Source organism: Martes martes (genome assembly GCF_963455335.1).
Source record: "Martes martes genome assembly, chromosome: 18".
NCBI lineage: Eukaryota > Metazoa > Chordata > Mammalia > Carnivora > Mustelidae > Martes > Martes martes.
The window spans coordinates 15,118,426-15,145,756 of record NC_137906.1 but is presented as its reverse complement, the minus strand read 5'-3'; the positions used below and the strand labels follow the sequence as shown (position 1 = coordinate 15,145,756).

The following is a 27,331-nucleotide window of genomic DNA, read 5'->3' as shown; positions in this document are numbered from 1 at the left end:
TCTTCTGCCCACTAGTAAAAATGTGCGTATCCTCCTCCGTCACTACTCACACAGATGACGGCGGACTCAGCGTACTGTTTCTGTCTCCCTTGTTGCGGTTATGGAACGGATCTTGGACATCACCTATCCATAACGAGCTTGTTAAAAAACAGCCCTACTGGGGCACCTGGGTGGCTCCGTGGGTGAAGCGTCTCCCTTCGGCTCAGGTCCTGGGATCCAGCCCCCCATCAGGCGCCCTGCTCCGCGAAGAGTCGGCGTCTTCCTCTCCCCCTGCCTGCTGCTGTCTACTTGTGTTCTCTCTGTATCTCTGTCAAATAAAAATCTTAAAAAAGAAAAGCTCTACTGTTCACAGGGATGTACTCCTTAGTTAGAACCAGTCCCCAACGGATGGACATCTGTTCAAACTTCTTCCAGCACCAACAACAGGTGTGCAAACAGGAGCTCTGTACTGCATACCCTCGGGCGTCTCAAGTTGGCTGACCCTGAAATCCAGGGGCCTTCAGATGGAAAACCTGTCCCCGTGCCCGCCCCCGCGTCCGGACCCTGTCCGCGGCTCCCGACCCCGCGTCCGTTCTTGTCCCCTCTCCGTCAGACCGCCAGCTCCGCGTTAACAGTCCGTGCTGCGTCCAAGCGGGCCGACCGCGGCTCCTTTAACGGTGACGTGTCACCTGGCCTTGGATCTTTCTTTGGTCCCCAAACCCGGCCAAACAGGACGCGGCTTTAACCACCCTCACCTCCCCGGGGCGGCCCGCGGCAAAAAACAAGAAAACACGGCTTTTATTTCAGAATCCTGGTATCCCAAAGACCGTTCAACTGGTGGCTGTCGGGCCTCCGGCCACCGCCCTGGGCGCATACGCGGCGCGCAAGCCCGGCGCCCGCGTTCTGACGTCACGCGCCGTCGCCATTGTGGCGTCCGCGTGCCCCGTCGCGGTCACGAGCGCGCCCACCGCGGCCCCGCCCCGCGGCCATACGGCCCCACGGCCGTGCTTCGCAGACTCTGCTGCCCCGCCCCGCGATCACGTGCGCTCCCGCCGTGGCCCCGCCCCGCAGTCACGTGGCCGCCCGCCGAAGCGCCCGCCTCCAGCTGCGCGCGGCTCCTCGCGGGCCACCGTAGAGGGCGTCTGGCGGCCGCCGGGACGGAAGCCGAGAGGCGCTGCCGACCGCGCCTGCGACAGCGTCAGCCCTGCGCGGAGCGCCGGCCTGATGGCGGCGGCGGCGATGGCCGAGCAGGAGAGCGCCCGGAACGGCGCCCGGAACCGCGGCGGTGTCCAGCGCGTGGAGGGCAAGCTGCGTGCCAGCGTCGAGAAGGGCGACTACTACGAGGCGCACCAGATGTACCGGACCCTGTTCTTCAGGTAGTCGCCGCCGCCTTCCAGGGCTTTCCGCCGCGCCGCTGCCCCGCCCCCGGCCGCCTGCCATTGGCCGCGCCCGCCGCCCCGTTCCCCCGTTGGCCCGCGCTGCTGCCCGTCGCCGCGGCGGTCGGAGCCCGGGGCGGCCGGGGGGCGAGGGCGGAGGACACCCGACTCGGCCCCGGCCCCTGCCCGGCGTCTCCCCTCCCCCCTCCCCCTGCTGGACCCTCTTCTCCTCCCCGGGCCCCGACCCGGCGTCGCCCATCCGCGGTCTTGCCAGGACCGAGCCCCGGGCTCTGCGGTCCCCGGCGGTCCGGTCGTGCGGGGGAAACGTGCCCCTGCCCCGCGGCCCCTGCGACCCCAGCGGCCCGCGCTGGGGCAGCCGTGTCCCTGAGCCCGGCGCCGCGCCTGCATTTGCGCGGCCGCCGGCTCTGGCGATGGGGGCGCGGGGAGTGGGATGTGGGGGGCTCGGCGACGAGTCCCGGGGGCTGGGGGCGCGGGGGGCTCCGGGGCCGCGCGGGGCTCACTGCGCGTGCGGGGGGCGGACACTGCTGCGGGCGCGCTGAAATCAAAGGTGCCGCGTCGGCGGGTGTTGTGTGGGCTGCGGGGCCACGAGAGCCGTGCTGTGGCGCGTGGCTGCTGTGATCCGAGTCGTCGCGTGCGCGGGGCGTTCGGTGACCCTGGACGGTCCGGGCGGAGCAGTGGGGGGGTTCGCTGGGAGGGATAGGCCTGAATGATAGATGCAAGAGTTTAGTCCGGTCCGTGGAGGGCCTTTTCTGCCCCAGCTGTGTGGCGGGGAGCTGAAGGGCCGTGGGAGGCTTTTCACCATCAGGCCTAGACTTTGATATGCAAGTGGCAAGAGAGGTCAGTGTCTCCGCGGACTCTGAGGTCCTGTCCCGGCCACGCTCGCCTCTGCTGCCTGGAGGAGCCCGCGTCGGAGTGCGTGCAGCTGGACTAGGCAGCTTCACCTGCCTGAAGTCCGTGTGAGAGGAGCTTTCCCAGCGCTCCAGAGTGGCCTAGGTGCTTGCTGTTCTCGGGATTACTAATCAGTAAAACTCCATTTTCCCAACAAGAAACAATGTTTTCTGTTTTGAGACAGTTTTGCCTTGTGGGATGAGCCGTGAAGAGGCAAGTCTTTCTGCCCATGGTGTGTTTGGGGGTGGTGATGGAAAGCAGGCTCTCCACCACCCCAGCCTTGATTTGGCTTTGAATTCCGTGTGTGCTCTGTGATCTAAGACCAGCCTTGGCTTCCTCGTGGGGCATCTGGTGTGCACCGACACTGCTCAGGAGTTGGGAAAAAGAAATCTGCCATTGGCCCCACTGGGGACAAAGTTAATGGTGGCGTTTGTGGCCATTCTTAAGGCCTGGCTGAACTATCCTGGAGTTGTCCCTGGCTGCCAGGGTGCTGTCCATGCAGACCTGTGATCCCAGCCCTGTTGAAACCCTCCTGGGGGTGTGGCTCTTGGACAAGTCTGATTCACTGAGTTATGCTAGGTTCTGGGGCTTTCTGTAAGTCAACGTACATGTCTATATTTGTTTACCTGAAACATACAGTTTGAGGAGTTTGGGCCCATATGTTCCCATGAACCTATCACCAACCAAGATACCGAGAACAGCCATCACTGCTCTCTGTGGCCCCTTAGTTTGATTTGCATTTTCTAGAATGTTTCCTAAGTGAAATCATACCCGCTTTTTGTGCTTTTTGAGTTTACACAGCATGATTATTTGGAGATTTCCCCACGTGTAAAGCATTAGTTCATCTCTATTGCCGAATGCTGTCCTGTGATGGACCACAGCTTGTTACCCATTCACCTGTTGGATACATTTGCCAAATTGGTGTCTTTTGTTTTGTTTTTTGTTTTTTTTAGGATTCTGTTTATTTGAGAGAGAGCGCACACATGTGCAAGGGAGCCTGGGCAAGGGAAGGGTCAGAGTGGGAGGAAGAAGCAGGGGCCTCGATTCCAGGACCCTGGGATCGTGGCCTGAGCCGAAGACAGATGCTTAGCCCACTGAGCCACCCAGACGCCCCCCCCAAATTGCACTGTTTTAATTGTCGTGTTTCACAGCAGTTGAAGGAGAAGGGGGCATGGAATCGGGCAGTCAAGTGGGATGGACTTCCTCGGTGCACCTGCCTCAGCTGTGGGCAGTAGTTGAGGCCCAGTGGCTCAGCTGGTGCCAGCGGATGGCCACCCAGTATCTTCAGACTGCTCTCTGCCAGGAGGAGGGAGTCTGTTTTCCAGGCCTTTTGTGTTTTGGACATTTGGTCATCCTCCACCCACTTTCTGGCTTTCATGGCTGTTTTGTGGGGTGGCCATAGGGCTCCTTGGCCCAGTGTTGGGATAGTCACCTCCCAGGAGGGTCTCTGCAGCCAGGGGCATTTCTGAGAATTGCGTGGTTTTGCCTCTTAAATCAAATGAAGAAAAATTTTTAAAAGAAAAACTTATTGGGGCACCTGGGTATCTCGGTGCAGCGTCTGCCTTTGGCTCAGGTCATGATCCTGGGGTCCTGGGATGGAGCACCATGGGGAGTCGGATTCTCCCTCTGCTCCCCCCCCCCCTCCCGCCTCCAGTCAGTTGGCAGCTGGTAGATGACACCAGCATGTGTCCCTCAGGTACGCTGAGCAGGTACACCTTCCAAAGGTGTGGGCATGGGGGTGCAGGCGGCAGGATTGCGTGGATGGTGCCGGACTGGAGGGTTCCTGTGCGCTCTGCTCTCAGCAAGCCCCCAAGCCTTGGACTCAGACAACTAAATCCCTTCCCGTACCCTGAGTTCTGCCGAAAGAAGCACGCTCATTTCTCAGCATTGCCTTTATCCCCCCCAGCTTTTCTTGATCTGCAACAGGTGATCTCATGTGGATGGGACGAGTGCTGGCTGTGGCGCATCGCCCCACTCCCTCTTGGCCCCCAACCCCGGGAAGGGAGGCACCGTGGGTGCTTGAAAGCAGGCCCTGTTACCCCAGGGATTTGCTGTCACCTGCTCCTTGGCAGCTTCCTTCATGGGGTGTTTTGAGAGGTTGTCTCTTGCACTGCATCAGACGGAGGAGTCTAGAGTTCTGTCACGTCTTGCGTAAGCAGCAGCACGCTGGCGAGATTGTCGCTTAGAAGAAGTGCCTATGTGTCCATGGAAATGGCAACATGAGGTGGTGTGCCTCCGCATACTCGTCTTTCCAGAACTGCCTGTGGCAGTGCTGGCCGCGGGTCGTGGGCAGGGCAGCTCCCAGCAGAACCAGACCAGGATGAGCTCGGTTGGTGTGGGAGTAGGCTGTGTACATGTGGAAAGGAGAGAGACAGACGGCTCACAGAAGTGCTGCTGCAGAAACCGCAGGCCGTGCGGATGACGGTGGGCTGGCAGTGGTTTCCTTTCTTGGGGTGCAGGCTCTTCTTGCTGGCCCCACCCCCCTACCCAGCAGATGGGGTCTTCTGTTGGGGCTATGTCTGGGCCCATTGGGTTCCCCTGTGTGTGACTGTGATGGGGTTGGGTTCTCTGGGGCGGGGAGAGGGGTGTCTGGTTGTGGAACTTTTTGAAGAAAAGACCTTTTCTGTGGTTAGTTGAACACCAAGCCCTCACGTTCCCCCCTGCCCTGTCGGTCCCGGTGAGCTGCAGACAGGCTCTCTGGTGCACGTGTCTAGTGTTGGTCTGTCTTGATAGCCCCTTGGGGCTGCTGCTTTAGTATCTCTAGTTTGTTGTGTCTGGACTGGGAGGCACAGACATTACTGGTTGTATTTTTGGTTGTACTTCTTTTCCGAGGATCGTGGAGCTGAGTTCCAGCTGATGACTGGAGCATCCGGCAGCGCGCATGCTTGGTTCCGTGTGGGCTTCGGGCACTCCCTCCTGCTGTGCACTCTGGGGCCCAGCGGTGCTTCGCTGAACGCCGTCTGTTGCAGATGGACCATCATCCCGTTGTTTGGGTTTAGTTATGGGCTGGGCTCTGGCTGCTCTGTGCTTCTGTCTCTGCAGTTCAGGGAAACTGAGAAATGTGCTCAAAGTGGGATAGTGAGGCAGGACAGAGGAGCGGAGGGGCAAGAGGAGAGCGCAGGGAGGGGGTAGGGACCGCAGGGACGGTCGGTGCAGTCATCACAGTGGGTGCTGTGTGTGCGTGTCCCCCACCTGAGAGGTCTCTGTCCTGGAGCTCTCGCTGTCCCGACCCCTGAGTGCAGCCTTGACCCTTGGTTCTCCAGTGGAGCCCAGTGTAACACTGTGTCCCTCACCCAGGTCCTACCACCGTGGCTGGACGTGCCTCATGGTGTAAGTCATCCAGACTTTCTCTGGGTCCTGCTGAAACTCTTGAGCTGCTCTAGGGCTGTTTGGGCACAGACAGTGTCCCCTGCCGGCGCTGCCGTCACATGTGGCGCCCAGGTCCGCTGGTCCCCTGAGGTCCAAGCTGCTGGCAGCAGGGACTCCATGCATACCAGGGGGACCTGGGTTGTGGAGCCACCCCAGTGTGGAGGCTGGACAGACTCACGGGGCAGGGCGCCGTGACTGCCGGGTGGGGCAGTGGGCTCAGGAAAGAGAACACATTTGCGCTCCATCTTTGGTAGGAGGCCCGTGCGCCCACGTGCCTGTGTGCGGGACCGTGTGCTTTAGCTCTTGTGTCCGTTGGAGGGTGTCTGCCCGACTGGACCTAACTGGGGCTCCGCTCTCTCTCTCTCACAGATACATGTCACAGAACAAGCACACAGAGGCGCGGGAGCTCATGTGCTCAGGGGCGCTGCTGTTCTTCAGCCACGGCCAGGTACACAGCGACCTTGTCCCCTTCCCTGCATGGGGCCTGCAGGCTGGGAGAGGCCTGGGGGAGGACTACAGGCTGTGCTTGGCCCTGACCCTGCCGGGCCAGCGTGTTCGTGTCGCGGGGCGCTGAGGTGCTGCACGTGCAGCTGGGGTCTCGGTCCTTCAGGTCCTTCAGGTCCTTCAGCTCTGTGCTCGGAGTGTCTCCTTAGCTTAGGTCCACCACGGCTGCTGAGCACGAGCCGGAGCTCAGTTTTTGTGATTCTCGCTTCCATGTTTTATAGCAAAACAGTGCTGCGGACTTGTCCATGCTGGTGTTAGAGTCGCTGGAGAAGGCGGAAGTCGAGGTGGCGGATGAGCTGCTGGGTGAGGCTCTTACTGTGCGGGAGGCACCTGCGCGTGTGGAGTGGTGACACCCCCATGCGCTGTCTGGCGACGGTGGCCTCTGGTTTGTCCCGGAGACCTGGCTTGCCGGCCCCATGTGGTTAATGTGCAGTGCGGGACATCCTCCTTAGGGACTGCCCAGCTGGAAGGATGGAGGAGGGGCCTGCACCCGCTGCTGCACTCTCACGGGTTATCCCCCTACCTGCCAGGCCTTGCTCCTCTGTGGGCGAGCTTCCTGCTGGAGCACCCCCCTTCTTCCCCGCGCCCCCCCCCCCCGCTCCCTGGCACACGCTGAGCTGTGAGGCCACTAAAGAGCATGTGGCTGCTGGCTCTGCAGCCGAGACGTTGGTTGGGGGGTCCTGGGACCCAGGGGGAGGAGTGCATGAGGTCACCCCAGCACGCCGATTCTCAGGTTTTGAAGCAAAGTAGTTGTTCTCGTGAACTATAAGATGTGGGGGACAGAGCTGAGCAGTAGCGTGTTTCTGTGGGTAAGAGTCTGTGTTCGTGTTGTTCTAGAAAATCTGGCCAAACTGTTCAGTTTGATGGACCCCAATTCCCCAGAGCGAGTGGCTTTTGTGTCTCGAGCCCTGAAGTGGTCCAGTGGAGGATCTGGGAAGCTGGGCCACCCTCGGCTCCACCAGCTGCTGGCCCTCACGCTGTGGAAAGGTAGGTCTGGGGCACCTGTGCACAGAGCTCCTCTTGGGCGGGTGCTGGCGGTCCTGGCGACAGCTGTCCCTTTTTATTATGTACGTGGCTTTTATTTGGGTTAGCTGTTTTAATTGGGTAAACTCCCGGGACACTGGATATGAGGGGAGATTTTGCTCTCCACCGGCTTGGCCCTACCTGTCCGTGGGCCTCGGGTGCATCTCCTCCAGCCTCCTTTCTGGGACATCCTCCCCAGACCGGCCCTCTGATGGCACCTGCTCTGTGTTTTCTTCACATTTATCTCAGCTTCTGAGTAAGCATTTATGGGGGGGATCCGTGAGGGGGGATCCTGGGAGTTTCTGGATGTGGTTCCCATCCTGCGCTCCGAGGCTGCTGCTCACTGGAAAAGGCACGTGGTTGGGTGCTCTGACCAGCATTTGTTCCGGAGAATTCGAAGAGCTCTGTCCTGTGTGGTGAGCACCCACAGGCAGCTCATTCACGCTGCCGCAGCCTTCCCGGCAGCCCGGCAGTGCACAGGGCGGGGCAGGGGCCTCGGTGGGAGCTGAGGGGCAACGTCCTTCACTTGGAGACGACCTTCACCAGGAACTGCTGTGACAGCAGGCTCCTCCCAGAAACAGCCTGCTTCCAGCAAACCGGGCGGTGGTCAGACAGATGGATCTGTCTCCCCAACAGCCAGCGGGCCCAGGGTACCTCCTGGCTGTTTCTCATGCAGCAGCACGCATGTGGTGGGCTGCCACCTCGAACCCGGCCCTTGTGCAGGCGGGGAAGCCAGCTGTGTGCGCATCTGCCGGCTGTGCGCCTCCTCTACTGTGTGTCCTCACCCACTGTGACCCACGAGGCGGGAGGTTTCTCCATTCCCACGTGTTGGCCTGCCAGCACTACCCTCACCCCAGAGGGATAGGAAGAGAAAATGGTCAGACTGGACAGTTAAGGAAGCCCTCCTTGAAGGGTGTGGCTGAGTCCCTTCCCCACGCCCATCCAAGAAGCACATGGGGCCCAAGAAAGAGCATCTGGCATTTGAGGCCAAGGCCGTCTTGGGCTCCCTCCTCTTCTGATGTGTGTGCCCTGCGGGCGCCTTGCTCCACCAGCCTTGGCCTCACCCACTGCTGGTGGCAGGTTCCTCCATCCCCCAGGCCATCCTGGCCTTCCCAACTGGCGTGATCCCCATGTATTTTCTGTCTGTCCTGCCCATGGGACACTGGTGTGTCCTATTCACTGACCTCGGGGAGAGGCCACCTGTGCTTGCCAGCCTGGCGGGGGTGGGGGAGTCCCAGAAGCCCCTGCCCTTGACTCCCACCTCGACTTCAGGGGTTGCTGAGTCCGCACGTGCAGGTGGACGGCCTGATGTGCAGTCAGGGGCACCTGTGGCAAACCGCTATTGCCAGCAAGCAATATTTGGCACCACTTTCGCCCAGGCAATATTTGGGGGCGCATGGGGAACACCGGGCGGGAAATGGGGCATGACCCTGCGTCTGTGGCTGAGAAGTGGAACTCAGGCTGCAGGAATCCCTCAGAGCCCTCGTTGGCTAGGAGCCAGCTGTAAGGCATGGACGGTTACTAGTACGATGTTCAGATTCAAGAGACCACGGTCACATGTAGTACCTGAGCCACAAACCCCAAGGGAGACAAGCGCAGAGTCCACGTCCTATCCTGCCCCACAGTGTCCACAGCTTGTGGACCAGAGGCCGTGCTTAGGGATGTCTGTCCAGCTGTGGTGCCTGGGGGCGGGCCCCCAATCAGGACCTCCAGGCAGGTGTGGCCTGGTGGGCACAGAGCCACCTGCTGTCCTGCCAGTCTGCTCTCCACAGCTTGCCCCCTCCTGATGTTGGCTGGGGGGAGGGGGGTCCGTCATACAGTCCCTCATCCTACTACGCGTCTCTCACAAACTCAGGGTTTGTGGCAGCCCTGCCTCGAGCAAGGTCACTGGCGCCATGTTTCCAACAGCACTTGCTTCCTTGGTGTCCCTGGGCCACCATCGGTCGTTCTAGCAATGGCACAGGCTTTTTCATTATAACTTGTTATGGGGTCTGTGACCGTGGTCTTTGATATGGTCCTGGTTTTGGTGCACTAGGAACTATGTTCATGGAAGACGGTGAATTTCCTGGATAACTATGTGTGTGCTCACTGCTGTACCGACCAGCCGCTCCCAGGTCTCTCCCCTTCCTCCGGCCTCCCTGTTCCCTGAGATCCAGCAGTATCGAAATTGGGCCAGTTCCTGATCCTACGGTGGCCTCTCTGCGTTCAAGTGAAAAGAAGAGTCCCATATCTGTCATTTTAAATGGCAAACTGCAGAATGTTAAGCTCGGTGAGGATGGCTTGTCCAAAGCTGAGGTGGGCAGAAAGCCAGGCTTCTTGCATCAAAGAGCAGGTAGTGAACGCAAAGGACAGGCTCCAGAAGGATGTGACAGGGGCTCCTCTGGCGACAGCTGGATGATGGGGACGCAAAACAGCCTCTGGCTGACGTGGAGGCTGTTGGAGTGGTTGGGACAGTAGCTGAGCCACAATGTTCCCTTAAGTGAGAGCCTGATCCGGAGGGAGGCCCTGAGTCTCCCTGATTCCATGAAGGCTGAGGGAGGCGAGGTGGTTGCAGAAGGGGGCTGTGAAGCTGGTAGAGGCCGGCTCGAGGCGGATTCCGGAAAGAAGTCTTCTCCATAACCTAGAAGTGCATGGTGACCTAGAAGCTGTGGCCGGTGACACTGATGAGCGAGCTGAGGTCATCACGGATGGGGCTGCGCTCCACAGCAGCCTCTCAGTGTAGAAAAAACCGCCAGAGAGAAGGAGATGCCTTCCAGGACTTTCAGAACCTCCGTACCTGGAAAGAAGTCAACGCCCGACTTCAGAGCTTCCGAGGACAAGCTGACACTGCTGTTAGGGGCTAATACAGCTGGTGACGGTAAGTTGAAGCCAGTGCTCATGTACCATCCGGAAATCTTCAGGCCCTTAAGAATTATGCTAAATCGACTCTGCTTGGCCTCTGTAGATGCAGCAACAAAGCCTGGATGACAGTGTGTCTATTTACAACATGGTTTGTTAAACATTTTAACCCCACTGTCGAGACCTATTGCTCAGAAAAAGAGATTCCTTTCAAAATATTACTGCTTGCTGACAAAGCATCTGGCCACCCGAGAGCTCTGATGGAGATGGGCAGCAAGAGAGATGTCGTTTTCATGTCTGACACAACATCCATTCTGTGGCCCATGGGTCAACAAGGCATTGCAACCTTCGTGTCTTCTTATTTAAGAAACACACTCTGTAAGGCTCTCGCTGCCATAGACAGTGATTTCTCTGATGGTTCTGGGAAAAGTCCATTGAAAACTTTCCAGAAAGGATTCATCATTCTAGATGCCACTAAGAACACCCATGATTCATAGGAAGAGATCAAAACATCAATAGTGACAGGACTTTGACAGACATTGATTCTAACCCCCATAGATGACTTTGAGGGTTCGGGACTCTGTGGAGGAAGTCACTGCCGATGTGGCGAAATGACAAGAGAACTAGAATCAGAAGTGGAGCCTGAAGGTGGCACTGAACCGCTGCCATCTCACATTTTAACGGACAAGGAGCTGCATCTTCTGGAGGAGCAAAGAAAGTGGTTTGTTGAGATGGGATCTGCTCCTGGTGCAGATGCTGTGACCACTGTTGAAGTGACCACCGAGGATACAGAGGATGACATCCACTGAGCTAATAAAGCAGCAGTGGGGTCTGAGAGGACTGACTCGCACACTGAAAGATGTTCTCCTGTGGGTAAATGCTACCCAACAGCGTCACACGCTCCAGAGAAATCCCTCCTGAGGGGAAGACTCCATCAGTGCAGAAAACATCATTGCTGACTTATTTTAAGAACGTGGCACCGCTATCCCAACCGCCAGCAGCCCCGATCAGTCTGCAGCTACCAATATCGAGGCAGGCCCCTCCTCCAGCAACAACGATTAGGACTCCCTAGAAGCTCAGGAGCTGGTTAGCGTCTCGTAGCCATCAAGCATTTGTTTCTGAAGGCCTGTACCTGGGCTTTAGACCGTGCTGTCACACTCAGCGGACCCCCGTCTCAGCACAGCTCTTGCGCACCCTGGGAAACCTGAAAGCTTGACTGGCTTTGCAGAGATTGCTTTGCTGTGGTCTGCAGTCGGGCCCACAGTATGCCCGGGCTGCTCCTGGGCGGGTTCCAGTCCAGTTCGTGGAGGGAGCCTTGTGCGGGGCAGGGCCTGTGGGTGTGGTTTTGCCTAACTTCTCTTCTCATGATGCTCTAAAGCCAAAAAGTTATTCTAGGGGGTTTGAGGGAGAGAGGAGAGATAGCACAGGTACACAAAGAAATGCTGACTCAGAATTATTCTGTGTTTCTGAAGGCAGCAGTCTGGCTAGTCTGAGGGCTAGTGCCAAGGGCGGAAGGGCAGCCGGGTGCCATTGGAGCAGGTGTTCCCAGCAGAAGGTGGAGGCAGCTGAGGCACGGGCCCCGAGCCCTGGAAAGGTGTGGGAACCAGGTGGCTTGTGAGCAGGACGGGTGTGATCCCGTCTGCTCCAGGAGACGGAGCACGGTGTGGGGAGGTGGTCTAGGGGGTGGCTTGGCCAGGCTGGGTCTCTGCTTGGCACCGCAGCCACTCTGGGTGTCCTGTGGTCTGTCCACGGGGGTGGGGCGGGGAGAGGGGCAGGAGGTAGATCGATTTTCCAGTGATGAATGGGGAGAGCAGGTTTACAGCCTGAGTCATTTATTAATGTTGAGAAGATTGGGATTTTGGTCGTTGTTTTTAAAAAACAGAAGTGGTTACGAACAGCTGTGCGTTAGAGCAGACGTGCCCGTGGTGGTCTTAGCCCCACAGCTTCCCGCGTTGCTGAACGTGACGCGGCAGAGCCAGGCAGGGGCCGGCACAGAGACCCATGCACACTCATCGGTGTCCCCTCCCCTCTGTAGAGCAGAACTATTGTGAGTCCCGGTACCACTTCCTGCACTCTGCGGACGGTGAGGGCTGCGCCCACATGCTGGTGGAGTACTCGACCTCCAGGGGCTTCCGCAGCGAGGTGGACATGTTCGTGGCCCAGGCTGTGCTGCAGTAAGTACCACGCTCGTGGGGTCCCGTCTCCCTGCACGGCTGCCAGGTCCGCCCCGTGGCCCTCCCACCGAGGACAGGTCACGCTGTCCCTCTCCACTCTCTCAGGCTGCCGCGGACGTGTCTGTCTGTTCAGAGCTAGCATTCTGCTGTGACTCCCCAGTGTCTGTTTTCTCACATCACCTCTTTGGTGGGTTTTGTTTTTGTTAGCATCAGGCCACTGTTTCTTGTAGAGCCTGTTTATTTTTTAAAAGATTTTATTTATTTATCTGACAGAGAAAGAGAGGGAACACTAGCATGGAAAGTGGCAGGCAGAGAGAGAAGCAGGCTCCCCACTAAGCAGGGAGCCCAATGCGGGCTCAATCCCGGGACCCCGAGACTATGACCCGAGCTGAAGGTAGATGCTTGGCTAACTGAGCCCCCGAGGTGCCACAGGCATGTATATTTAGTAAATTTTACGAGGTATATCAGAATGGGGAGTGCGCGTGCCTTTGAAGCTTTCCCAAGCCTGCTCCTGCCTTCCCAGGCATCCCGCACGTCTGAAGGTTCCCCGCAAGCTGTGTCCCGAGTCTGTCCCCCATCCATCAGGCCTTCTCACTTCCTCATCTCCAACCTGGCCTGTAGCGGGCCTGCTCCAGGCTTCTCCTGCCCGTGCTTATCCGGTAGAGAGACTCCGGTTTGGTGGCTGGGCGTCGGGATAGGAAATGTCTTACGGGTTTGAGGGGGTTTGGGGGCCCCAGAATGCTCACTAGCAGCTCACCCAAGTGCACCCAGTAGCACTTGGGGCTTCCATGCTCTGCTGCATAGCAATGCAGGGCTGCCGTCCCCAACTCAGAAACGGAGACGTTTCTTAGACACCCGAGCTCCCTGCCCCAGCCTGTGGGGTGTACGGTGTTCAGAGTCCCCAGGCTGGGCGGGATCGTGTGCAACCACCAGATGCCTTCTACTTGGGCCCTTATCCCTTAACAAGGTGGAGGCCCCCACCACAGCTAGTCCAGCTGTCGCTCAGGGCCCCTCTGGACAGAGACGTCCCCCGGGGACAGAGAGCTCGGGCCCCTGGGCTGACTGCTCTGTAGGCAGGGGCCTGATGGGTGCAAATCAGCTGTAGTTGGGGAACTCCCCACAGCATCCGAGCTCCGTTGACCTTGGATGGTCACCTTCCCAAGCTTCATTCCTTCACCAGTCAACTGTGGCAAGCAGGGGGTGCCCTGCTCACGGAGGGGGCAGCTGGTCTGAGCACAGAGCTCGGCACGGCGGGCCCTCATTTGCCGGAGCTGCAGGATGGTGTGAGCAGGCGGCCCCACAGCTGTCAGCTAGTGTTCTCCCTCGAGCCGGCATGGACCTGAGCACCTGCTAAAGGCCACGGCGTCCCCCTCCGCCAGCAGCCCGCTTACTGGGCTCTTGGTTCCAGGTTTCTCTGTTTAAAGAACAAAAGCAGCGCGTCGGTGGTGTTCACGACGTACACACAGAAGCACCCGTCCATCGAGCACGGCCCTCCGTTCGTGCAGCCTCTGCTCAACTTTATCTGGTTCCTGCTGCTGGCTGTGGATGGGTGAGCCCCTGGGTGCTTGGGGCGCGTGGCCGTGCTGGGCTCGGGGGGGCCCTCTGGGACTGTCATGCAAACAGAGCCAGACCCCCTTGTTGTGTTCCAGGGGCAAACTGACGGTGTTCACAGTGCTGTGTGAGCAGTACCAGCCGTCCCTGCGGCGGGACCCGATGTACAACGAGGTGAGAGGCCGGCGCCGCAGTGGGGCAGGAACTCTAGGGGGCGGGGGCGGGGGTGGGCTCCCCGGTGACACCGTGCCCCTGCCCTTCCAGTACCTCGACAGGATAGGACAGCTGTTCTTCGGCGTGCCGCCCAAGCAGACGTCTTCCTACGGGGGCTTGCTAGGTAAGACCCAAGCAGGGTGCGCCTGGGTGGGCGGGGAGGAGAGGGGCCATGGCCATGTCACCCTCTGGCCTCCGTCCGGGGCTGTCTCTCCCCTGACGCTGTCGGGGCGCTCTCCTGCGGCTCTGTGTCTCTGCCTGGCTTCGAAGTCCTTCTCCAGCAGAGTCCCAGACATGGAGGGTCCTATTGGCCCTAATTCTCCTTCTCCTTTGGCCACAGAGCCAAAGCGGATTTCTTCTTTTCTTATTCTGGTAAAATACACATATCCCAAAATTTGCTGTTTAACCATTTCTCAGTGTCCAGTTCAGGGGTACCATCCCCCTATCCGGCTCCAGAACATTCCATCCCCACATAGAGACCCTGTCGTGATGCACGGACCCCTGCCCGCTCCCCCAGCCCCGGCCCTGCCATCTGCTCTCTGTGTCTGTGAGTCTGATGACTCCAGGTCCTTGTGGGGGGGGTCCCCATGCATGCCCTTCTGTGTCTGGCTCGTGTCCTTGGGGCTCGTCCCTGTAGGGGCAGGGGAATCGTTCCTCCCTTTAGAAGGCCAGCCCATCCTCTGTGGTGTGGATGGACGGCACTGTGTCGCCCATCCCTCTGTGGGGGACCCCATGTGCTGCTGTGAATACAGGGGCGCGTGTGTCTCTTTGAGCCCCTGCAGCCACTGCTCTGGGTAACACCCCCGAGGTGGGATTGCTGGGGCACGGCGAGATTTGGTGTAATTTTGGAGACGCTGCCAGACTGTCTTCCATGGCAGTGGCCCCATTCCCTGTCCTGCCAGCTGCGCACAGGGGCAGTTTCTCCACGTCCCCGCCATGTTTGCTGTTGTCTGTGCCTTAGTAGTGGGTGTGGGGCTCTCACCATGGCTCTGAGTCACGTCACCCTGACGATGAGTGGTGCTGAGCGTCCTTTCTTGTGCTTATTAGCCATTTGTATGTCTCTGTGTCCATTCAAGTCACGTGCCTGTTTTTGAATCAGGGTGGTGATTTCTCTGTACTGGATACTGATCTCTTGTTGGGTATAAAATTCCCAAGTGTTTTCTCTCACTCTCTGGATTGGCTCTTTTTTTTTAAGACTTTATTTTTTAAAAGCAGTTTTCATTGGGGCATCTGAGTGGTACAGTTGGTGGTTGAGCATCTGACTCTTGGTTTCGGCTCAGGTCCTGATCTCAGGGTCATGACATCAAACCCCATGTTGCGCTCCGCGCTCAGCGTGAAGTCTGCTTGGGAATCTCCCTGTCCCTCTGCCCCTTCCCCTGCTAACGTGCACTCTCTCTAAAATAAATATTTTTAAAAAGGTAAATGAAAATAGTTTTAGCTTCCCGGCAAGATACAGAGGAAGGTGTATCCGTTTCCATCCCTGCCCATCACAGCTGTTCGCAGCTGAGTGGTGACTACGTCAGAACCCTGAACCTGCACGGACACAGCATGTCACCTGAAGTTTGGGGTTCACATTGGGGGTACTTTACATGCTATACGTTTATAGGTTTGGACACACGTGTCCACATTAGAGCCCTGCAGAGTTGTTTCTGCCCCCAAAATCCTGTCTCCCCACCTTCCACTGCCTTCTGTCTCTATGGGCACTACCTTGGGATGCACAGAATTCGAAATTTTCATCCAGTCCAGCTTAGGTGTCTCTCCTCCATTGCTCCTGCCTTTGGTGTCAATCCCTAATGTCCTCATCCGGCCCAGAGCTGTGAGGCTCTTGTCCCACGTCGTCTTCTAAGAATTTTACCGGTTTTGGGTTTCCACAGTGGTCCTTGATCCCTGTAGAGGGTTTTTGTACCTGGTGTGAGGTAGGGGTCCAGTGTCCTGGCATCACTTCCTGAAGAGACTCATTCCCCTGAGTGGTCTTGACACCCTTGTCAGAGATGGCTTGACCGCCATGCACGTGGGCTTATTTCTGGGCTCTCTGTTGTGTTCTGTGGGCTCTCTGTGTCTGTGTGCCCATGCCACACTGCTGGGATTACTCTGTAGGAAGTCTTGAAATCAGGAAGTGCCAGCCCTCCAGTTTTGTTCTTTTTCAAGATCATTTTGGCTGTTTGGGTCCATTGCAATTCCATATATGTTTTAGGATGTTTTTCTTGCAAACAAGCCACAGGGATTCTGAAAGGGACGGCATGGAATCTGTGGATGGCATTGGGTGGCCTTGGTCTAGGCAGTGTGTCAAGCCCCCCAGCCCATTGACACGGGAAGTGCTTCCATGTGTTAATGACTTCAGTCTCTCTCCGTGGTGGTCAGTGGTTTTCATGGGTGAGTCCTTCGTCTCCTTGGTTAAGGTCAGTGCCTAAGTATTTTAATCTTTTTGATGCTGTTGTAAATGGAGTATTTTTATCATTTCTTTTCCAGATTGTTCATTGTTGGCGTAAAGAAACGCAGCGTGTTTTCACGTGCTGACTTTGTGCCCCTTCCTTTGCCGGATTCCCTTACTCCGACAGCTCCTTCCTGGAGTGTTTGGGTTCTCTGCATATGAGACCATGTCCTACGCAGACAGATCGTGTTGCTCCTTCCTTTCCGCTGTAGATGCCTCTTCCTTCGTTCTCATGCCCGGTGGCCCCGGCCAGAGTTTGCAGGACTGTGTGGGATGGAGGTGGTGAGGGCGGGCACCCTCCCCTCGTTCCCGCTCCTCGAGGAGGAGCTCTCATCCTTCACCGTCGAGGATCACGTTGGCCGGGGGCGTCTTCCGAGACGGCGGTCAGTGCGTGGAGGTCGCGCCTCCTGTTCCCGGTTTGCTGAGTGCTTGTACGCGAGCGTCGGGTTTAGTCCAGCGCTGTTCCTGCATCAGTAGAGATGGACGATCGTGTGGGCTTCCCCTCGTTGTGCTGGTGTGGGGCGTCACGCTGGCGGGTTTTCAGGGGGGCCCTCCACGCATTCCACGAGTAAAGCCGCTCGTTGTGGTGTGTCGTCCTCGCTGTGCTGCCGAGTCCCGCTTTCCAGAGGTCCGTTGAGGGTGTGGCCTCCATGTTCGCAGGGGTCACTGGTCTGTGATTTTCTCGTAGCATCTCTGGGATTTTGCTGGCCGCGTCGGATGAATTGGGAAGCGCTCCCTCCCCCTCGATTGTTTTGGAAAAGTTTGGGAAGGACGGTGTTGGTCATTAAGGGTTTAGTAGAACTCACCAGGAAAGCCGTCAGGGCACGGCTGTTCTTTGTTGGGAAGTTTTGATGATGGATCCTGTCTCCTTACTGGTTCAGAGGCCCGTTTGGACGGTCACTTCTTTGTGATTTGGTCCTGGTGGGTGTTAGAGGCCAGGCCTCTGCCCCACGTCTGCCTTGCCTGGCGACACGGTCTGGCCTTCCCCGAGGTCTCATACAGACTTCTTCCCTCCACCAGCCAGAGGCCAGTTTAGTTCTTCTGAACATGGCTTTTCAGAGCCTCAATGTGGTGGTAGTTTTGAGTTGATCGTGTTTCCCGGAGTTCATTGTTCATCCACACGCACCTAGTCCCACCTAGACAGTCCCGGAGAGGGCTCCTGCGGCCCAACAGCATGGAGGCTTCCCTCCCCAGCTTCCTGCTGGGGGGGACATTGTGGAGTCACAGGTGGCTGGTCTGTGCAAGGGGCACGTGTCCCCCACACAGATGCCAGCGTGCTCCTGCTGGAGTGGAGGCAGCCCTGGGTGACGGGGGGGGCAGGGTGGGGGTTGCTGGTCCCACCAGGCTCCATGATGCTACCCACCCCCCCCCACCCCCCCCACGTCTTGGATCCAGGCGGCGCCCTGCCCCAGGGGCCCTGCAGGGCTGGCCTGGGTGGGATTTGTATCCTTGGAGCCAAACTACGCTCGGTGCAAAGGTCTTCGGTCTTAGATGATTTTGAAAGTCGTTGGCACCTGTTGGACCTTGTGTGGCAGGTGCTTCAGCCCCATGCGGGCCTGGCCGGGGCCGAGTGTCTGAAGCTGGGGTGCTGTTGCTGTGTCACCGCCGTCGCCCCTCACACAGGGGTGCCAACGCTGGTGCCCATTCATTTCCCACCGGAACCTCCGCCTCGCCCCTCCCGGTGCCCGGGCCGCGAGTGGCATGTTCGTTGGGCCCAATTTCAAGTCTGTGCAGACAACCTTGCTCACGTTTCTGTTTCTTTTCATGGTGGTTTGGCTTCAGAGGACTTTCTGATCTCCTGAGTTCGTATTGAATCGTTGTTCTTTGACTAAAAATTAGATAAGTGTCAGTGGTGGCAGCCCCACCATTTCTGCCTGGGAACACGTCCTGACCTCTCCGTGAACCCGTGATGCACACGCGCATGCCCGCTCAGCAGTGGCCTCCCCGTGACGGGGTTCTGAGGACGATTCTCCAGGGCTGTCTGGCAGCTGGGATGTGGCCCACGGGTGGGCACTCGGGGTCTTTCCCCAGCTGCCAGGTCCTTGCGGGCACGCTGAGCACTCCCTGAGACTTACGCCGTCCCAGCCCGGGAATGCGGCAGCATGGCAGATGGGGTTCCCCGGGCAGTCAGGGGTGCCGAGCGCGTGCAGCTGCTGTGCCCCTGACGGCACCTGCGTTTGCTTCCAGGGAATCTTCTGAGCAGCCTCATGGGCGCCTCGGAGCAGGAGGGCGAGGACAGTCAGGACGACAGCAGCCCCATTGAGCTCGACTGAGCCCGCCCACCTGGCCTGCATGAAGACGCCCTCATCCCCGGGGCTCCCGCCGTGAGGCTCCCGCCACGGGGCTCCCGCCGTGGGGTCCCGCCTGAGGCGGCGGGGGCCGCGTGGGCCTCGGCGCCGGCCCGGGGCTGCGGGGCCTGCGGCGGCTGTGCTGGGCCGCCCTGCACCCCCAGACTGACCCACAATAAAGCACGGGCCTTGCTGCGCTACCATCCTCTTTCCCTGTCCTTTGTGTCTGGTTTGCTTGGGGAGGCGACCTGGTGTCTGGCGCGCGCCCGCGGGCCCGACCCTGTCGCAGGTGGCATGGGGGGTGGCCGCCGTCCCACCAGCCCTGCGCAGATGTCCTGTGGGGTCCCAGAGAGCGTCTGGGCGGCTGCTCCAGGCCACACTGAGGCCACGGCCCCTTGGGGCAGCTCTTACAGCGGGAGCAGGATCCTTTCCACGTTTCGGGACGTGGTATTTATTTTCACTGGGTGATGGATTCCTTTGACCTGGCATGGTAGGTGTTAACCTTGTAACCAGTCCAGGAGCGAGCAGATGTGCCCTTTCCCACTGACGCTGTACCAGATGTTCGCAGAGCAATGACGAGAGGGGAAACACTTTATTTTTTCACAATTAAAGTAAGAGTTGTAGATTAATACACAGTGATCATGCATGGGAAAGAGTGAGATATACACTCTTGTTGACTGTAAAATGGAATTTAAACGAAGGTTTGTGTTACTTGTTGAGTTGAAATAAATCCTTTATACTGGGTTTTGCAGCGCTCGTCCTTTCTGAGTGAGCTCCTGAGGCTGGCGGGCGGGGAGCAGGGCCTGAGGCCCGATCCGCAGTGGCCAGGTCTGTGTCCGCCGTGCCCGCAAGGGGCACTGTGGGCAGCCACGAATGGCCGGTGTTGGGGTCTTGTGATTGGTGTGTAACTACGAGGTGGTGGTTTTTCTAAACGCGAGACCCCAAATCCAGTGGGGTCCTGCCTTGTCACAGGTTCTAAGCACAGGCCGCCAGGGTGAGGGAAGGAGTGCGGAGTCCCCCTACCCCAAACACTGGACAGCCCCCCCCCCGGGGCACTCGGAGGAGGGTGCTGGTGGAGGGAGCCCTCACCATGGGCAGGCCCCAAGCCTGCAATGGGTCCCCTGCCTGGTGCCGTGATGCTTGTTCTGAAACCACGAAATGCGTGCAGCGCAGTCAACAGGCAGGACATCGGAGCAGAACTCGGGTTTTTCTGTGAAATTTGCCCCAGACAGAATAGACAAACACAGAGCACGCACACCTGTGTCCCGCCATGCTCCTTCTGGTGGCGGCGTCTTCTCGACCCTCAGCACATGGAGACCTCCCTCCCAGGTTGGAGGGTCGCTGTGGGCCCGTGCACCTGACCCTACTTTCCCTGTGAGCACTGCCACGTTTTTCGTGCAGTTGTGAATGGTGCTGTCATTTTCTGGGAACGTGGCCTCCCGTGTGTAGCCGTGCAGGCCGTGGGTTGCCCACGTCTCTACTGAGGAGCATGAGGGATGCGGACGCCGGCCTGAAGGCCACAGCCACCAGCAGCCTGGCACGCCGAGGTCTGAGGTCAGCACAGTGACCACCGTCTGTGGGCCATGAGCTTCCTGCCTCGTTGGAGAAATTTTCCTGCCGGTGGTAAGTGTTTGTTTCTTTTTAACATGTTAGTGTTTTGGGCAGGACACCCTTGCATCGGGTCCAGAGAGTGTCTAGAAGGCCAGTCCCCAAGAATGTGTGGCTGGGGCTCCTCCCCACAAGGGGAGGGGCGGTCCCGGGGACCTCTGGCTTTTCGTTTCCACCTAGGAGGAGACCCCTTGCCTCTGGGGCTTGAGTTTCCTGGTTGGGAAGCGGGGACAACAGCCAGTGATTGTGGGTGGTGGCATCTGGCGCAGCTGGGGAGGGGGTACCTGCCTGGGGCAGAAGGGGGCAGGGGCCGTGGGTGACCCTGGGACTGTCCTAACACCCCGGCCCAGCTGTCTTGGGGCCCAGAGCTTAGATGGGAGTGAGGGGGGTGCTGTCCTCTCTTGACCCTGCAGCTGGCCCCCCCATCCAGGTTTACACAATTCTGAGCAGGCCAGCCCACGCTCAGGGGCAGCAGGGAGATGGGGTGGTGGGAGTCGGGCCCACAAGGACAGGCAGAGGCCCTGGGGCACCCTTCTGGGGACGTCCCCACTTCATGGTGTGTATGAGAGGCCAGTAGGTAGATTCTCCTGGGGACCCAGAGTCCACACCCTACTTCCTGACCTACACAAGGGGCCACTATGGAGGACAGGAGGGCTGGCGTGACAGGACACCCTGCCTTGGGGAACCCTGTCCTAGACGTCTCAAGGACTGGTCCAGGGCTGCCTGAGGGTATGGGAGGGGGGCTGAAGGGCCACCCAGATCACCCAGCAGGTACCCCTGCTTCTGCTGCTTCTGTCCCCCCAACCCTCCACCGAGGGTGAACAGGGAGCCAGGGCCCCTGGGAAAGATGCTCAAGGGTTGTAAGTGCCGGCTGGTCAGTGGCACATTGGGTCCTGCGGGGGGGACACTCTGGGCTTCTGTCTTCTAAGGGCTCGGTGGCGGCGGTCAACAGTCAGGAGCTGACCCTCCCTTCTTCCTCCCCATCCAGGCATGCCGGGGCCCAGTGAGCTGCAGCTCCCCGGTGCCTCTGACCCCCAGGCCCTCAGGCACGTGCCACATCAGCTGGTTGAGGACAATGATGCTGTGTCCCGTGCTAGCACCCAGGACCCCACGACCGACACACAGCAGGTAGCTCAATAAATACTTGTTGACAGAGACTTGGGGGAAGGGCAGGAGGGGGAGGGGAGGCATGCAGGCCACCCGCTGTCCCCACAGCCCAGCCTCCTGCTCAGGGGCAGGGTCCTGCTCGGGCGGGCAGGGGGCAAGGGCAGGTAGGGAGGGGCTGCCGGGCTGCCCTGAGCCAGGAGGCCGGGCCCAGGCCTCAGAGGAAGGGTGGTTCAGTGGACGGGGGGGGATCGGGGGGGGTGGGGGGATGAGGGTGGCAGGGGTCACAGCAGTGGGCAGCAGCATGGTGGGGTCTGAGAGCAGGTCGGGCCGGCCTGCAGTGAGGTTCCAGAGAAAAGGGTCCTAGTCGCTAAAGCTCAGGCCCCACGTGGCCATGTCCGGGGCTGCCGCTCGGGGCCGGGGCCACGAAGCTGGTTCCTCCATCCGGCAGCCCCCCAGTCTGGCCGCTGCCTCCTCAAGGGCCACTTCCAACAAGTCCAGTTCCCTCGGGCCTCCAGAACCATCTCTCATTAGGGTTTATGCTTGAAGTGCGCTTCCACTGGAAAAGGACAGGCGTCCAGCCAGGTCACAGCCACCCAGGAGGTGCTGGGCTCGGTCCCTGCCACCTCACCCGCACTCACCTGCGTATTCCTGGGGCAGCATCGGCCTGTCCACGACCTTCCGGAAAGCCTCCACCCAGGCCCGCTGCTCCATCTCCGTCTCGCAGGCTAGCAGGAACCTGCGCTCTGGCGTGACGATGGTGATGCCATGGGGCCAGTGGTGGCCCTGGGTGGACGGCGGGAGCCCGTCCAGCACCGTGTAGCCGCTCTCCCTGCTGCCGATGAAGACTTCCCCGCGAGCAAAGGCATCCTGTGGGCAGAGGCCAGGCAGCCCCTAGGCAAGGGAGCGGCTGTGCTCCTAGTGGGGGAAGCCCGGACCCCAGGGACCCCTCCCCACTGCCTGCAGCCAGCAGACAAGAGCTGGTCTCCACGTTGTGGGAGTGGAGACGTCCACCCTGCAAGCGCCCCAGCTGACCTGGGCTGAGACCCTCCTTTACCCCCTTACCAGAGGGTCTTTGAAGTACATGAGCCTCCGGTCATCCATGGTAAACCAGCGCTTCCGGAAGCCTTCTGTTTGCTGTGGGTCAGAGAGTGCCGGGGTCCCGCCGGTCAGCCTGAGGCAGGGCACCCCCACATGCGTTCACTCATCCTTCGCTCATTTGTGCCTTCTGTGGGTGATGCCGCATCCTGCTCTGCCAGGGGGCTGCACCCAGGGCCTTTGCACATGCTGTTCCTCCCAGGTATGTACCCTCCCCTCCCCTCCACACCAGTTCCTCCTCCTCACTGGTCTCCCATCCTTAGAGCCCACCTGGGTTGAGAGGCTACCATGTGTACACCTCCACGAGGCAGGGAAGGGGCCGAGTTTGCCCTTCTAAGGACTGATGGAAGGGGGCAAAGGCACGAGGCAGGCTTGGCCCAACCCAGAGCCCCACAGTCCTGGGTCCACAGGGCCCCTGCTTACAGAATGTTGTGGGGTCCAGGGCCATCCACACCAAAGCGATGTGTTCAAAGTCCTTGCCTGGGGCTGTTGCTGGCACTCTGACCCTCCACGGCCACCCCAGCCCTGGGTAGCTGAGACCCTGATCTCCGAGGGGCTCGAGCCAGCCGGTCAGACCCACCTTGGGCCCCGTTTTCTCCATGTAGCCTTCCTTCAGGTAGTTCCGGGAGAGCTTCGGTACCAACTAGGGCAGAAGACAGGCTCAGGCCTGGGCCCTCCCAGTCACTCTCCCCCAGTGCGTCCCCGGCACCCTCCCCCTCCGGCTCGCTGCTCCTGAGCTGACATGCCCCAGAAGAAAGGGGGGGTACGTGGAGGCCCTTGGCCAGCCCCCCGGCCCCCAGCGGATACAGGCCCCCAGCACTCACGTCGGCATCACTGGCCCCGGGGAAGGCCACCTGCAGGTAGTGGAAGCGGGCGGCGCGGAGCGCGTTGAACCAGTCCACGATCTCCTGTGGGTCAGAGCGGGTGTTGGCCCTGAGCGCTGCCCCCTGTGTGCCAGCCGAGGGCAGCCGTGAACACAGGTGGGAGGTAGACCTGCTGGGGGATGGCCTGGGCAGCCTGGGTGGACAGCAGTGGCTCCACACAGGGGCCAGGCCGTGCTGGGGCCAGCCGGCTCAGAATGGGCAGGGGACAAACGGGGGGAGACTGATGTCCAAGCCGGCCGGCCCCAGGCCCTGATGTGGCTTCGGGTGTGGGGCGGTTCTTCTCTCCAGTGGGCCTGTTTTTACAAACCAAAGATGTTGCCCAGAGCAAGGCTCATCTATTCTTAAATCCACCCAGAGCTGCTGCCTCCCATCTCCAAAGGAAGGAGGAGGAGAGCTGCTCTGTGTGAGCCAAACCCCTTGCAGGACGGGGTGGACCCGCAGCCCCTCCCTCTCCCAGCTGCCGAGCAGAGCCCCCCACCGACCAGACGCTGGAGTCTCCCCACTTGGGTGAGCCCAGTACCTCCTTCCCCTGCCAACACCTAGCCATTTCCAGCCACCCAGCACCTGCACACTTCTACGGCTCTGGGGCGTCCTCACGGGGTCATCCCACACCAGACCATAGTGGAAATGATGCCTCCTCCGCCACGCCCACCTGCTGCATGCCCCCCGACCCCCCGGGAGCTGGCCACGCCTCCTCACCAGCCCTGCTCTGCAGTGTGCACCCCAATGCTGTCTTCCCCACCTAGTGCACAGGGTTCCCAATCCGGGCTAGGACGTACACTCTGGGCCCTGCCCACAGCCCTCTTTACCTATGGTACATCCAACTGCATTCTGGTCACCAGTGAACTCTCCAATCCCTCCCCTGGGCTTAGGAGGCATCATCTCCTGCCTGCTCCCCAGCACTGGACTCCCTCAGATCATTGAAACTGCAGCAGCAGGACAGGTCAGTGGAAGTTCAAGTTCGGCCGTGACAACTTCCCAGCAAACCACTGCCCCTCCAATAAAGACACAAGTCCACAGCCCAGCTACAGGCCCTACAGGCTCTCCCCAGCCCAAAGGCCCTTCCTTTCTTGCCAGCCTTGGCCTTGTTAGCTGCTCAGGTCTGTCCTGTTCCATCTGGCCAAAGGCCCTGTGCACATGCCATCCCAGTACCTGCCATCACCCTTCGGTTGTGGGCCACCCCCCATTATGCACAGTCACTGTTCCCAGCCCTTAATACAGGTAGGACTCTCTGACTCCTGCCTGTCTCTACTGGCGAACTGTGCAGTCACTCACAGAGGGCAGAGCCATGGCAAACAGGCTTGCCTGTATCTAGGCACGGGGCCCAGCGTGCCATACCACAACCCTCCGATGGGGGGGTGGGGGGCTGCTGGGGATGCACAGCAGCAGAGTGTCATGCCACACCCACAGAAGGACCCTGGGCTCGGGGTCCCAAAGATGACGAGGGTGGAGGCTTCTAGATAAAGCTGAAGATGGGCGCATGTGCCTTCAGCCATGTCTCACCTAAAAGCTGTTAATACCACATATCACATGTAATCTTCCAGAACCAGGTCAGAAAGAAATAGAAAATCTGGACACACCGATCACTAGTAAGGAAATGAAATCTGTAAGCAAAGAACTCAAAACACAAAAGTCTAGGACCGGATGGCTTCACCAGTGAATTTTACCAAACAGTCAAAGAGTGAATAGCTATTCTCAAACCATAGCAAAAAAAAATAGAAGGAAAGCTTCCAGATTCATTCTGTGAGGCCAGCGTTACCCTGATAGCAAACCAGACGCACAGTGAAAAAAGAGCAACAGGCCCGTACCCCGATGAACACAGACACAGAGACCCGCAGCAGCTACTAGCAAACCCAATCCAGCAAGACACTGAGAGGGCTGCTCATCCCAAGTAGGTTTCTTCAGGGATCCAAGGACGGCTCAATATTTGCCAGCCAGTCGGCGAGATCAGTCGCCTCAACAAACACTTAAAAACCGTACGATCATCTCGGTAGGTGCAGAAAAAGCAAAGGAAAGCACCTGACGAAGTACAACATCCCCTTCACAACAAAACCAAAGGGGTTAGATGGACAAGTGTCGACGCGAGAGGCCTCATTATGCAACGGGCCTCCTGCTGCCCTCGCGTGCTGCAGGGAAGAGCAGCGCTTTTCCACTACGACCAGGAACAAGGGATGACAGGAGGGACAGTAGTAACTATGGAGAAATGAGCTCAGAGAAGTTTCGTGACGACTTTGCGTTCTCTGCGTGACTTAAAAGACTAAGACTTTGGGGGCACCTGGGTGGCTCGGTTAGTTAAGTGTGTGCCTTTGGCTCAGGTCATGATCTGGGATGGAGTCCCCATGTCGGGCTCCCTCTCTACCCCGCTCATGCTGTCCCTCTCTCGCGCTCTCAAAATCTTGAAAAAAATAAAAAGACTAGTACTTCTAAGGAAAAAAGTAAGCAGGAATTAAAGGCTACTATTACTGTAACTTGTTTGTAATTGCAAATCTTGCTTTATACCTACCTTAGGAAATGCTGCATTTAACAGAATGACTGTGTCTTGGGGCAACAGTGTATGCAGATGAAACACGGCGACACTGACAACCAAAAGGGGGTTGTGCAGACAGCTGTGCAGGGGCAGGGTTTCTGCACGTTACTGAAGTTAAACTACTATAAATTCGATTTAGAAGATTATAAATTTAGGATGTTAAATGTAATCCCCATGGCAACCAGGAAGAAAAGAGCTATAGAAAATACACAAAAGGAAATCAGGAGGGAATTCAAACACTGCACATAAACTAAACAGAAGACAACAGGAATCCAGCAAACAAGGGAGAAAAAGTTGCAGGCCACACGGACAAAGGGCACAAGACAGAAGAAGATCAGTGAATCGGCAAGCCTTGAGCTGGAGGGACTAAGAAATTGACTCAAGTCACGACAATCGGACACAAGGCTGGGGACGCTGCTACCAGAAATGCAAAGGTCTAGGAGAGCGTGCCGGGAACAGCCATACACCAACAACTGGGTCACCTCGGTGAAGTGGACACATTCCCGGAAACGGAAAACCACCAGGACCAAATCACGAAGAAGTGACCGTCCAAATGGGCCTCTGAACCAGTAAGGAGACTGGATCCGTCATCAAAACTTCCCAACAAAGAACAGCCGTGCCCTGATGGCTTCCCTGGTGAGTTCTACTAAACCCTTAATGACCAACACCGTCCTTCCCAAACTTTTCCAAAACAATCGAGGGGGAGGGAGCACTTCCTAGCTCACCCTGTATGGTGTTGGTATCGTGCCCAGCATAGCCTGGAGACTGATGTGACACAAATACAAGGCCACACGGACCAGTATCCCTTGTGAACACTGATGCGAAAATCCTCCACAAGATACTCACAAACAGAATTCAGCACCATATGAGGGACTATATACCACGACCAAGTGAGATTTAGTCCTAAAATTCAAGGGATTCTCAACATGAAACTGAAGAAGGCAGCGCACCACGTGAACAGAATGAAGGGAAAACGGACCTCACGGCCATCTTAGTTGATGCATAAAACATTTGACAAAACTGACATGGAATGTCTGGGAACCCAAGTAGCCAAGTAATCCTACACAAGAACAAAGCGGGAAGAACTTTTACAAAGTCACAGTAGACTGAGACTATGGCACTGGCACACAGACAGACATGGGCCAGTGCAGTAGAAGAGAGCGCCCAGAAATCGGACTCATTTGTGGAGAACGTGCATCAACACTAACTAGGAGAGGACAGTCTTTGCAGCGGCGCCGGGAAACCTGGATATCCACGGGCAAAAAAATGAAGTTGGACTCTAACCCTCACATCACGTATTAAAAATCTCTGTGGAGGGGCACTTGGGTGACTCAGGTCATGACCTCCGGGTCCTGGGATCGAGCCCCAAGTCTGGCTCCCTGCTCAGCGGGGAGTCTGCTTCTCCCTCTTCCCCTAACACCCACCCCCCCGCCCTCATGCTCTCTCTCTTTCTCT

The 27,331-nt window shown here is 58.4% G+C and overlaps 2 protein-coding genes across 3 annotated transcripts in view; one reads left to right on the top strand and one right to left on the bottom strand.

The window, feature by feature from the left end:
• The first annotated feature begins 1,038 nt into the window (after nt 1-1,038).
• Nucleotides 1,039-19,400, top strand: GET4 (guided entry of tail-anchored proteins factor 4). 2 transcript variants are annotated; one of them, XM_080830777.1, is made up of 9 exons: nt 1,039-1,355; nt 6,003-6,081; nt 6,359-6,440; nt 6,975-7,124; nt 12,034-12,172; nt 13,581-13,721; nt 13,822-13,897; nt 13,988-14,060; nt 18,555-19,400. In XM_080830777.1, exons 1-9 carry the CDS (start codon nt 1,204-1,206, stop codon nt 18,638-18,640), a joined length of 978 nt encoding a protein of 325 aa, XP_080686903.1. In that variant the 5' UTR covers nt 1,039-1,203; the 3' UTR covers nt 18,641-19,400. The 2 variants fall into 2 exon arrangements, with proteins under 2 accessions (XP_080686903.1, XP_080686904.1); XM_080830778.1 differs by lacking the exon at nt 1,039-1,355 and adding an exon at nt 4,617-5,594.
• A 1,990-nt stretch (nt 19,401-21,390) lies between these two features.
• The window catches only part of ADAP1 (ArfGAP with dual PH domains 1), a 49,448-nt gene continuing 43,507 nt past the window's right edge, over nt 21,391-27,331 (bottom strand). Inside the window, exons 7-11 of the mRNA XM_080830776.1 lie at nt 23,290-23,373; nt 23,046-23,108; nt 22,433-22,504; nt 22,009-22,237; nt 21,391-21,926 (exon numbers count right to left, since the gene is read on the bottom strand). Of these exons, the coding sequence (XP_080686902.1) occupies nt 21,898-21,926; nt 22,009-22,237; nt 22,433-22,504; nt 23,046-23,108; nt 23,290-23,373 (477 nt within the window). The 3' untranslated portion in view covers nt 21,391-21,897. The remainder of the gene's footprint in view (nt 21,927-22,008; nt 22,238-22,432; nt 22,505-23,045; nt 23,109-23,289; nt 23,374-27,331) is intronic.